Source organism: Cricetulus griseus, chromosome 5 (genome assembly GCF_003668045.3).
Source record: "Cricetulus griseus strain 17A/GY chromosome 5, alternate assembly CriGri-PICRH-1.0, whole genome shotgun sequence".
In the NCBI taxonomy this organism is placed as follows: domain Eukaryota; kingdom Metazoa; phylum Chordata; class Mammalia; order Rodentia; family Cricetidae; genus Cricetulus; species Cricetulus griseus.
The window spans coordinates 105,108,690-105,121,735 of record NC_048598.1 but is presented as its reverse complement, the minus strand read 5'-3'; the positions used below and the strand labels follow the sequence as shown (position 1 = coordinate 105,121,735).

At 37.5% G+C, this 13,046-nt stretch overlaps 1 protein-coding gene across 10 annotated transcripts in view; it reads right to left on the bottom strand.

Moving 5' to 3' along the window:
* Nucleotides 1-13,046, bottom strand: part of Rps6ka5 (ribosomal protein S6 kinase A5) — a 156,887-nt gene that overhangs the window by 48,595 nt on the left and 95,246 nt on the right. For 8 of the 10 annotated variants that reach the window (XM_027419112.2, XM_027419113.2, XM_035445132.1 and 5 more), the window contains 2 exons: nt 2,520-2,603; nt 149-252 (listed from right to left, as the gene is read on the bottom strand). The exons of 1 other annotated variant lie outside the window; for it this stretch is intronic. In XM_027419112.2, coding sequence (XP_027274913.1) covers nt 149-252; nt 2,520-2,603 — 188 coding nt within the window. The remainder of the gene's footprint in view (nt 1-148; nt 253-2,519; nt 2,604-13,046) is intronic. One more of the 10 variants, XM_027419114.2, reaches the window with a different exon arrangement.

Here is a 13,046-nt window from a genome sequence, read left to right as displayed (position 1 = left end):
AATCTGTCCTCAATGTTAGAAAAGTCAAGTAAAAAATAGGACGAAAACATAACACTGCAATGGTGATACTTGCTATAAACAAACAGAAGAGAGTAATACCCAGTAAGCCTACAAGACAATAATTTTATGGTATTTGCTTAAGTCTTACCTAGATATCTCAGCCTGGGAATTTTTTTCTCCATCAACAGTGAAAGGAGATGCTCCTGTTAGTAGCTCATACATTAGAACACCTAAACTCCACCAGTCAACTGCCTATAAAACAATAATAATTTCATTTTGTAGAATTAGCAACTAAAATATATGTCACAAGAAAAAAGGATCAAAATAAAGTTATATACTTAAAAATATTTTACTAAAAACATTTTAATAGATTTCTGTCCCAGGAGGATTAAGTTAACACATATAAGAGACATTTAGAGAGAAAAAAAATGCCTATATACACCCAGAACAGAAAGTGCTTTAATGATTTCCTAAATCAGTTACTTTTAGCATTGTTAATTTAAAACAATTGAACTTAAAATTTATTTCTTAACAGTTTAAGTAGGTGGAATATTGAATTTATAATGTGGGGAGAAAAGTACCAACTAGCATTTTATAAAGTGTTCATATCCAACAAACAAGATAGAACTCTTTAAACTAAGTACCAACCAGCATTTTATAAAGTATTCATATCCAATGAACAAGATAGAATTCTTTAAACCCAAAGGCAAAGATGTAAAAATCTCATGTAAGGGTGTTATTTATTTATTTATTTATTTATTTATTTATTTATTTATTTTGGTTTTTCGAGACAGGGTTTCTCTGTGTAGCTTTGAAGCCTATCCTGGCACTCACTCTGGAGACCAGGCTGGCCTTGAACTCACAGAGATCCACCTGCCTCTGCCTCCTGAGTGCTGGGATTAAAGGTGTGTGCCACCAACACCCGGCTAAGGGTGTTATTTTTTAAACAGCCACCTAAAATTAAATTTCTCTTACAGAATGTGGTGACGTCTCCACACCAATGGGGAGATTTTAAAGTAACAGAAAATAAGATGTACTTTAAAATGGAAACCCATTTATAAACATAATCATCTGAACAATAAATATTCAAGAGAGAATATTTTTGGCTAGTTATATCATGGATCTTAGCCATGCAGAGATTCTAGGTGTAAAACAAGATTTTCTTATTTGAAAATTAAAGTTTTAGTAGTTAATTTTCCAAATCTAAGTTATAAATTCTTACAGAATTACACAATTGCTTTAAATTATACCATAAAGCACACTAAGCCAGCATTTCAGGCCCTGAATTCACATAAGCAGGTTCAATGCTATTGAATCTGCCCTCAGAATGCTATGCACTGGGCATGAAACCATGCTGTGTGGCTAACACAGATTCTAGCCATGGACCAGTAGCCACTGCCATTCAAACTTGGGAATGGGATTGATAGACATAAGATAGGTCATCAGAAAGGAGACCACGCAGTCAGCCCAGATACTGGAATCGTGTATGTGGTGTTTTGACAGGAGATGAGGGAGAGAACAGTAAGGACAGGCCAGCCAGAATACATGTGGAGAATGTTATTGTTAAATCAAAAGTGATAGGAAAGAATTATCCTTTGATACAGGACAGAAAAATAAATGACCTAGATTTTAGAACAAGCTAAAGCTGATAGGTTCTTTATTATCTTCATTGGCACTCACACAGTGAAGAGAGGAGGGGAAAAAAAGAAATGAAAGAAAAAGGAAAAAACCAAGCTCTTTAGAGGGTTAGGAAACAGACTGTATTTTGAGTGTAGAATTTTCCTTTCAAGGCTATAAAAAAGGCTATTTCTGTTGGAGAATAACCAACAAAGTCATCAATATCTCTGTGAAGTTAAAGGCAGAAACTGGGAATAAGACATGAGTGGTTTTCTTTTTCAATGGTCTCTAAATCTCTCAGAAGAAGGACTTATTCACCAAAGGTGGACACCACCACCACCACCACCACCACCATCCATTTCTGTCCATTTCCTGAAGAATTCAACCAAGCTAACAAAACTCTGTACAAAATCTTTCTCCATGATTCAGAGAGGAGCCACATATATAGCTGAGCTATCTAGTCACACCTCTGTATTAGACTTTGTTCAAATGTGTCTCATACAACACAAAAGGAATGTGTTTTTTTTTTTTTTGTTTTTTTTTTTTTAATGGAGTCCTAGTTGGTACTTTGTTTAAGCTCACAGGCTCTTCCAATGAAAATAAACTTTTAAACAATTTGAAGAATAATTTCAAGGTCTCAAATTTAACAAGAATGTCACTCTACAAAGCAAAAGATCTTCAATGAAACCTTAAAAGGAAAACCTATAATGTCTTAAATTTTTGTTTTTCAAAAAAAAAATGTGAAAACTCATTGTGTGTACACAAAACAGAGAAACAAATGAAGGCAAGAGGTACCAGAAAGATGCTCTGTTTAAGGTCTGGACTTGAAGTTATCAACTGGGATTCACTCTTACTGCATAATTTACAGAAATACACAAAATAGTATCAAAAGTAGAACATACCTTGTCATGTCCTGAATCACCCCCTCTGACAATATCTGGTGCCATGTATTCAATAGTTCCACAAAAAGAATATGCTCTTTCAGTCTTGAATAAACAAACAAAAAGGGGATTTGATTTCTAACTAGCATGACAAGTAACGCATGTCAGTGGTAGAGTTACAGCAGCAGCGGCAGTATAATTTTCTCGGTACCATCACTCAGGTACCGAGCATCCAACCCAGGTCCTCTACAAGAGCAGCAAGTGCTCTGAACCACAGACACATCTCTCCAACTTCATTTTATATTATTTTGAAAATGCCATTAAGACATCTCTAAAACACCAAATACCAAATCAAGTTTCGGAACACAGAAAAAAAAAACTCCACAATTTGATGAATTTAGAGGTATTGCATCTCTTGATTTTTGCTTAGAAAACTAGTCTTTTAGGCAAATCTAATAAAACTTCATCTCACATTTTATAGGTGGCTTTGCTTCACATATTTTGAAACTATGCTGATTTCCTTCCCAGTGTGAGGCAATAAAAAAATCAAATTTTCATTTGATAAAAAGTTCAGTTGGGGCTGGGAAGATGATGTAGTATAGTAGATAAGGGCAACTGCCAGCAAGCCTGATGACCTGAGTTTGATACACAGAATCCACACAGTGGAGAGAGCTGACTCTGGTAAGCTGTACTCTGATCTCCACATGTGCACCGTGGCATGTGTGTATTGAAATGCATACAGGTACAATAAATAAATGTAGAAGATTTCAAATTAAGTCTCAAAATCTGTATTTTCTTCTCTAAGACACTAGATAATTGTAACTTTGATTTTAAAAGTTTATGAAACATATGTATTCATTAGTACCAAATCATGTTTTATTTTAAAATCTTTGTTTTTTTACTATAAATAGAATCCTATCACTTTCTATTCTGTTTCTTCCTTTCAACCCCTCCCAGATACCCACCAGACCCCTCATATCTCCCCGCTTCTAAGTTGACAACTTCTTTTTCTTTATTATTATTACATATAATGTATGTATATGCACAAATATATATAAATACAACCTAGTGAACCCGTTTTTTGTTGTTTGTGTGTATATGGTTTCAGGGCTGACCACTCTGCATTGGATAAACAATAAGGGCAAGGAAGCTATACTACATTCTTTTTTTTTTTATTTGAATTAGAAACAAAATTGTTTTACATGTCAATCCCAGTTCCCTCTCCCTCTCCTCCTCCCCTACCAACCCCTCCCCAACTAAAACCCTACCTATCACATATCCTTTCTGCTCCCCCTGGATGGGGAGGCCTTCCATAGAGTATCATCAGTCTATCGTATCCTCTGGGATAGGGCCTAGGCCCACCCCCGTGTGTCTTGGTTCAGGGAGTATTCCTCTATGTGGAATGGGCTCCCAAAGTCCACACCTATGCTAGAGATAAGTACTGAACTACTACAGTAGGTCCCGTAGATTTCCGAGGTTTCCTCACTGAAACCCATGTTCCTGGGGTCTGCATCACTCCCATGCTGGTGGTATCTCAGCTATCGGTCTGGGGAACAAGAGCTCCCTGATGTTCAGGTTAGCTGTTTCTGTGGGTTTCACCAGTCTGGTCTGGACCCCTTTGCTCTTCACTCGTCCTTCTCTGCATCTGGATTCCAGTTCAGTTCGGTGATTAGTTGTGGGTGTCTGCTTTTACTTCCACCAGCTGCTGGATGAGGGCTATTGGGTGGCATATAAGTCAGTCATCAATCTCATTATCAGGGGAGGGCATTTAAGGTAGCCACTCCTCTGTTGCTTAGATTGTTAGCTGGTGTCATCTTTATAGATCTCCAGACATTTCCCTAGTGCCTGATTTCTCTGTAAACCTAAAATGTCTCCCTCTATTATGGTATCTCCATTCTTGTTATCTTCTGTTCTTCCCCTGACTCAACCTTTCTGCTCCCTCATGTACTCCGCACCCCTCCTCTTCTCCTCTTCTCATTCTCCTAGCTTCCTCCCCCTATACCACATTCTAAGCCATGTTTTATTTTACCTGAAAGCAACAACTATGTAACTCCTTTCTTTATTGTCTTAAAATTAACTTCTAAATAATACATGCATCACCCAAAGAAAAAAATGACTAGGAGTTTTAAAACAGTAAAAATAATAGAAGTCAGAGCTTAGGAGAGCTAGCTGAAGGCTGTTTCTAAAAATTCTTACTTGTTATTTTGAAAAACCAATTATCAGTAAAATTACTATAAAATTTGAAGCTTTGGAAAAAACACAGAAGAAACTTACAGAGAATAAAAGGAACAAAAGAACTAATGAAAGAAGTAGTAAAGCCAGGGACTGAGTAGAGCATGTCTTACAGAAGACTAAGAAAGGGAAAACACGTGAAAAGACAAATTGAAATATTGGTAATTTAAAAGGAAACATTATAGGAGTTATAACAGAAATTAAACATATATAAAAATTCTATGAACAAATAGAGGCCAAAGAATTTTAGACATAATGTAGTATTTTATATAAAATTACAATTTACTAAAACTAATTCAAAAGTAATTCAAGTATAAACACACTTATATGTTTATGTAAGTATTTGGGCTACACATCATGAAAATAGAAAACAACATGGGCCATGCTAGTTGTGCAAATGCATTCTTCCTTTAAGTAAAAAAAAAAAAGAAAAAGAAAATGCATTCATTCAACTTTACAGAAATTTGTAAACATTTATGTAAAAAAAAAGTCTGTAAAACTATTCCAAATGCAATTTATTGTATCAAAACCTTGATAGCAAACTCAGAAAAATGCAAGCACTTTGATCAATTTCATCTGAAACTCACCATTAACCTTAACTAGACCCCCCCCAACTGCTGAGCAACAAAACAGACATTTTTTCCAATCCATTTATTTTACATGTTCAGTATTTCAATTCCTTTCCCTATTCTCAGTGAGAAAATGAAAGCAATCAATCACAAAGACCTTCCATAGCCACCTCCAAGCCTCCAGACATTCTTATGCCCACTAATTCATCTTCACCCTGAAGACTGGCACTTTCATCTCTGGCTAAGATCTACACTGTCTTGTGCACTTGCTGATCTCAACCTCAAAGACTGTTCTAAGTCCTTTCCTTTTTTCCCCTCCCTGTATCATTAGAATAAAGAGATATTCTAACAGGCATGTGACATGTCTTATTTCTCCTCCCTATGTCTCTCACTCTGTAGCCAAAGCTGGCCTCAAACTCACTATATATTCCAGGCTGGCCAGGAACTCATGGTCCTTCTGGATTGTACTCACCACACCCAGATAATTTCTCGTATTTTTAGGTATAGAACTCAGCCTCTCTCAAGTCTACCTGATCCTCTGTGGTGCTCTCCACTCACCTCACTTTTCTTCATAGGTACCTGAGTTGTACACAGATGCTATTTTAAGTCAACTTCTGTTCTCTCTTAACTAAGATTTCAATTGCGCTAGTGTTCAACCTTCAGTACTCATTTTATTTAATCTAACTGACAGCTAATCATTTCTGGCTTGAGACAATTTCCCACTTGGCTTTAAAGGACTGTCTCTTTTCTTCCCAGTTTCTTTTTCATACTCTTTTGCTGTTCCCTTATATACAAAATTGGAAATTATCAAATGTATGTACCTAATCCAGATCTTTCTCTCAAGTCCCATACTGATAATAGTGAGCAGATACTTGCTTTCATGTCTCATGGGTCATTCTGATTTGGCTTACTGTACTGAACCGGTTCACCCACCCTTACAGTTGCTCTAGCAAAAAACCTTAGAGCTATCCTAGATTCTTCGGGTTCTCTCATATCCCACATCTAACTCATAAAATTTCCACTAGTCCTATTGTCAGAATAAGCTCCAAATCTACTTCTGAAACTCCACCCTACTACCCATGGCTCAAGGCAACAATATCTTTTGCTAAGACTACTGCAGAGCTTCTTTAACTCAACTCATTTCCTGCTCCACTGTGAGTTACCACTCAAGCCAAGCAGAATTACATTGCACAACAGCTCTGTTTAAGTCATGCTACTCAGACTCGCTAGTGACTACTGGTGTGTACAGAGAAGCCGTGCTACTTACTTGCCCTTTCCTTGTAATCCTTCCCAAGTTACATGTCCTTACCCTCCACTACTCTATTCGTCACTTGTTCCATGCGTCCCACATTGCCTCACTGTTCCACAAACGCTCGGGCCTTAATAATGCCCAACTCTCTCACCTAGAAACAAGTTCCCAAGACACCCACAGAGCCCACTCTCACTTCCTTCACACCTATTCTCCCATGCCAGCTTCTTGGTAGAGCACCTCCAGGACAACCTATACGCCCTGATCCTTCCATCGCCTTCCTGCTGAATTTGATTCCGTGCAACCTATTACTACTTGTGTTACTGTCTGCTGCCCAGTTTAAGGGGAAAGCTTTGTCTCCTTGGCTCACTATCAGGTCTCCACACCTTGGTTGAACAATGTTTGGATCATGGCAGACACTGATTCAATATGTCCTGAACATGCATAAAAAATGGAAATGTTCATAACTGAAACTGTGAATGCTGAGTTCATATACTATTATATTTATATTGCTCTCTGACTTTCATATGCATATCAAGTCCCAGACATGCACACATATATACACACAATGTAGAAAGAAACACACTATTATTTTGCTCAATGGACAAAGCAACAAAACAATTCCTAATGACTTGTTACTATACCCATCAATGAATGCCTCACTCAACCTTAATCATAGAAGCTTCTTGCAGTAGTTGGCAATTAACGCATAGACCCACAACTTGTCCACATGAAGAGAATAGGGGTCTTTGGAGTGCTTGGCCCTAAATGGGATGTCTATACCACACCCCTCCCCTCAAGGCTCTATGTGGAGGGTGGAGCAGAAAGAAGATAAGAAAGCCAAGAGCGTGGTGGTATACATCTTTAATTTTAGCACTCAGGACATAAAGGCAGGCAGTTCTCTTATGAATTCAAGGCCAGTCTGATGTGCACATCAAGTCCCAAGTCAGCCAACCTCCCCTCCCCACGCCCTGACCAAAAAAAAAAAAAAAAAGATTGCTGGAACCAGAGGGGGTGGGGGTGTATCATTTCAAAGAAATTGTATTTTTCTTCATATACAACACAGTGACGGTGACAGTATGCACAAGACCTGGAAAAGCTTAAGCCAGAAAGAATCCTAGCATGTAGGAGGGAGAAGCGCACAAGGGCTTTCTCCTGTCAAGGAGCTATTGCATTAACTGATGCTGAGAGAAGAAAAGCATTGCCTTTAATGGTGTGACAGCTGGTATGTTATCAGAGCAGGCCTCGTGCCCAGGAATAGACAGCCAATACAAATTGGACTCCATGGATTTAAGAGTTGGGGTGAGAAAGAAGAATAAAGAAAAGGAGCGAGACAGAACGTGAAATTAGATAAGTACGGAGATAAGGAAGGGCCTGGGAGTTGTGGGAGGGGGATGACTGACAAAAACAGTAAAACTGCCAAAAATTAAAAAAAACCAATGTTTTAAATAAAGAAAATTTATAAAATACCAACAGTAATCATATATTTCCAATCTTATTGTACCAGAGTAAATTCTCTTAAATATCCCCAGTGCAGAGGTTCTCAATCTGTGGGTCATGACCTCTTTGGCACTCCTCCATCTCAAAAAAAATTACATTATGATTCATAACAGTAGCAAAATTAGTTATAAAGTAGCAATAAAATAATTTTATGATTGGGGGTCACCACAGCATGAGGAACTATACTAGAATGTTGCAGTATTGGAAAGGTAGTGTCCTCAGAAAAGAAAGAAGATAATCCTATCCTGACAGATGTACTTCTTCCATTCCTGCTGTGACCAGTGGCTCTCTAGTGGACACATCATGGGGATGGTGGGCATGCTGGGAATGACTCCTGTCATCCCCAAGGCAGTAGCAAGCCTACTCTCAGGGACACCTGCTTGGCCTCCAATAGCTATCCATCAGAATAAAAGCCAAAAGAGAAAGGAAAATAGACAAGACTGACAGTTAAATATTTTTCAAGTAAATAAAAATATTTAACATTATCTGAACAAATGGAATATTCAACACTTGGAAGTTTCTAGGAAAATGATGTTAATTCAAAAGTGATCAGGATATCACCAACACAAGAGTTCTCCCTGCTTGCTGATGTATTGTTTACATTGAATTTGCCTTAAAGAAAGAAGGAGGGAGGGAGGGAGGGAAGCAAAGAAGCAAAGAAAAGAAATGAAACACTATCCTGAGTAAGCTTACCAGAACCAGTAATGTCTGCTACAAGAAAAAGTAAAAGGGAACTGTGAGGCCATCTTGTCTCTGCTCTCAGGAAGAGACCAAAGATCTGCTCCGATTTACAAATGTCTACTGTTAAATATGACAGCACTAAAACATTTTATAATATCTTTTGTCTGTTTTTGTTTGCTTATGTATGTGGAGGTCAGGGAACAATTCTGTAGAGTCAGTTTTCTCTTTCTACCATATGCATCCCACAAATCAAACTCAAGTGCCTTTACATACTGAGTCACCTCACTGGCCCAATTTTAATGATTGTTAAGTTAAGAACAAATTGAAGCCACTGATGAATACTTGGAATTCTAATACTCTTCTGTCCCCAGCACCCCCAGTCCAATGCTTACTAAGAGTAATTATCCACAGTCACTTGTTTTGGCAAATGAGTGACAGGAATAATTAAGAGAGTCCTAGTAGGCTTTCCAGCAGCATATGCAAGTGAAAACCAATCATGAATACATGTCACTACAAATCAATCAAGACAGGAGACAGATCAAGGTAATCACAAACTGCCATTGAGAGTTATTACATGATTCTGAATGCAAAAATACTTGTGTGGATCCTGACTCTTATCCAGTATGATGGTTGTGAATGAGAATGTCCCCCATAGGTTCTGGTATTTTAACATTTGGTCCCTAGTTGGTGATGCTGTTTGAGGAAGTTTAGAAGAAATGCCCTTGCTGGCAGAAGTATGTCACTGAGAGTGAGCTTTGAGAATTGAAAACCTCGCCCTACTTCCGTTTGCTTTCTCTGCTTCGCATTTTCAGTAAAGGGTGTGAACTCTTGGCTTCCTGCTCCAGCTGCCATGTCTGCTGCTACCATGCCTCCTTGCCATGATAGACTCACCCTTCAGGAATGATAAGCCAAAAATAAACTACTTATCTCGCAACTTGCTTTCATTTACGGTGCTTTATCAGAGCAACAGAAAAGTAACTAATGTGCCTAGCTATCTTGAAATATATACATTATAATAACCAAAAACCTGAAAGTACATTATTAAATAGTCATGTTTTAGAGAAAGATGTACTTATAAATAAAAATAAAGGAATAACAAGATTCTTGTGTATATTTTAACTTTGCTCATAATAATCTGAAATCTTAATAGTATACTTTTAAACAGAAATTGATATGTTTCAAAACACATTTGCATGAGAAAGCATATTATATTGGTATGATAATCCTATAAGTAGCTAACTATTATGTTACAGATGAAGAAATTAGGATTCAGTAGGATTAATAACTAAGTGGCTTTCCAAACATTATATTGCTAAAAAGATCCCATCTTCAACACAATATAATGACTCCCTGTACCTAGATTTACCAAAGGTTCAAATGTTCACTTTTTATAATTTTTTATTTAACTTTATTTTGTGTACACTGGTGTGAAGGTATCAGATCCCCTATTACTTGAGTTATAGACAGTTGCAAGCTTCTACGTGGGTGCTGGAAAGTGAACCCAGTTCCTCTGGAAGAGCAGTCAGTGATCTTAACCACTAAGTTATCTCTCCAGCCTCCACTAATTTTTAAAATCATGTTTTATGGGTCTTTTCCTTTTAAGTATAGATACAACAGCAGTGGGCTATAACTTAGCTATCACATGTTTAAGTGTTTAAGATTTATTTTCCTTGACTAAAACTTACAATTTTGTCTACCTGGGAATTCTTGATTGTTATGAAAAATTTTAAACACAATATTTATATAGAGAAGAGTAACACATGAACATATAATTTTCAACATTATTTCACTGTTTATGAATAAAAAGACAATTTTGTCGAAGTTATTCATTATCTTCACTTTATCCTATTTTAACTGTCTTATTCCACATTAGAATTACATATGCAATATATAGCAAACTGTTTAACTCAACAAACATTTCTTTTTTTAAAAGATTTATTGATTTTTCAATTTCATATGTATGGATGTTTTTCCTGTTTGTATGTGTATACCTTGTGTGTTCCTTTATGCCCACAGAAGCCAGAAGAGGCCATCAGATCCCCAGGATCTGGAGATATAGACAGTTGTGAGCTACTATGTGCTCCTGTAGATAGAACCTAGGTCCTCTGGAAGAGTACCAATACTCCTAACTACTGATCCATTTCAACAGCTCTCAACAAACATTTCTTTTGTTGTTGTTGTTGCCTGCCTCTGCCTCCTGAGTGCTGGGATTAAAGGCATGCATCACCACTGCTCAGCCCAACAAACATTTCTTAACTACCATAGCTACTCTTGTGGAAGACATATCCTCATCTGTAGGAACTTTCTTTTACTTTCAGAATCTCAATTTTTACCAATTTACAAATTTTACCAATTTTATAGTTCAGGAAAAGAACATGCCAGTAAAAGTATCAAACTGTACAAAGGATACATTATCATAAAATATATTTAGTTACCAAAATAAAATTGATTTTGTATATAATTCAGATCAGCAACATCTATCTAGAAATAATCATGTATGATATTTAACAAATACCTCTAAAACATATGTTCATGATTTGTTAAGGCCACCATCCTGTTTCTAGGGTCCATTTTAATTCTTAATATATAGGAGTTTCTTGATATCATTTGAAAATAAAGAGTTGACCAGAATACATCAAACATACATAAAAAGTATGTCGCTGAAAATTAAATGTAAGTACATTTTCCAGATTAAGTGAGACCAGAATTTACAGATATTGAAACAAAAGCAGACCTGGTTGAGAGACTGTCTGTTCAATTTTGGCCATGAGGAGTTTGAGATGCCATTAGGAGGAATCAAATAAACACAACACTACAGGAATATTGAAAAGTTTGAGCCCAGAGGAGAGATCAGGTTAGCAGTATATATTTAAACATGTATGACATATGAAGAGAGAGGACAAGCTAACAAGACCTGACACTGAACTATGAAGAAGCCTCAGATAGTGGAGGAAGAGCCTACAGAAGAAAGTGAGAGTAAGTCAGGCAACGGTGGTGTCCCAGCTCCAAGGTAAAAGGTAACTTATTGTTCAATACTATTGGGCATATAAGGAAGTGAACACACTAAAAACAGAGTGATACCAGCTAGACAGCGTCAGCCAATTGGTAGGAAGGTGTAAGACAAACTGGAACAGAATCAGGAGTGCTGATGTGTTTGTAAGTAGAGGCAATATACAGACATGGACAGAGAACAAGAGCAAAATAGCTAGAGAGAAGATGGGCCACCCCAGCATTTTTTTTTTAAGTCAGTCCATTTGTCCATTATCTCCCTTTTTAAAAATTTAAAACTGAAGCTACTAGGCATGCTTAAATGATGACAGTGAGACCAAAGTGTAAATGGGAGAGTGTAAGATGAGATAGACACTTACAGATAAGACACTCGGGCTAAAGGGATAGGGTAAACAATTCACTAGCTCCTACAAAGACTATGCTTTGGTATAGGTGACTTAGGCTGACACACACACCAAAAGGGAACCTGGAAAGAAACACTAACCCAAACAGTCTCAAGGGTATCTATTAAAGGGAAGGGTCTGGGTCAGGGCACTTACTTACTAAACAGGTGCTGGGTGGAACTGGGGACAAAAAGGCCATGAGATCAAGTTGTAGGAGACTTCAGAAAAAATTCTTATCTGACCCCTGAGAGTAAAAGCTGAAGTCTAGCCTGACAGTATAACCTTTAAAGCAAAGAGAAAGAATGAGCTAAAAGAACCCAACAGTGTGATGTTCTGTCAAAATACAGTTGGCTGTGGTCAGTGAAAAAAATTAACTTATCAATGACTTAGTTCTCTGCTTTTTCCCCGAATCAAACATTTTTGCGCCTAAATAACCAAGTGCTGGCATTCTCTTAGGGGGTGGTGTTTGACCTGTCCAGCAGAAAACACAGGGCCTTTCTTTGCTCATAAGAGAAGAGCTGGCTGCTTCTGTCACACAGGACATCTGCTGGTCTATCATTTATTCTATCCAAGATTCCCTAATTCTGACTAGCTTTGATTTTTGGTGTTTTTGCTTAGTTTTGTTATGGGTCCCAACATTTCACTATTCTCCAGGGAGGTGATATGTTTTCTCCTATTGCTAAATGATCAGCCACATGGGCCTGTAAGTATGCAGCAAGTGATTCTTTTCAGCTTTGTATTTACCCTAATATTTAGCATATAGAAAGGCCCTCAACAAACACAGAGTGAATGAGCAAATGGATGTGTGCATCCATGGAGAGAGAAGAAAGCAATCAATCATTAGGTCTGTCAGGTGACAGCTCACACACTACATGCCAAGGACCCTTTGACAGTCTAGTGAGGTACTTTGAATTCCTCTGGGAGC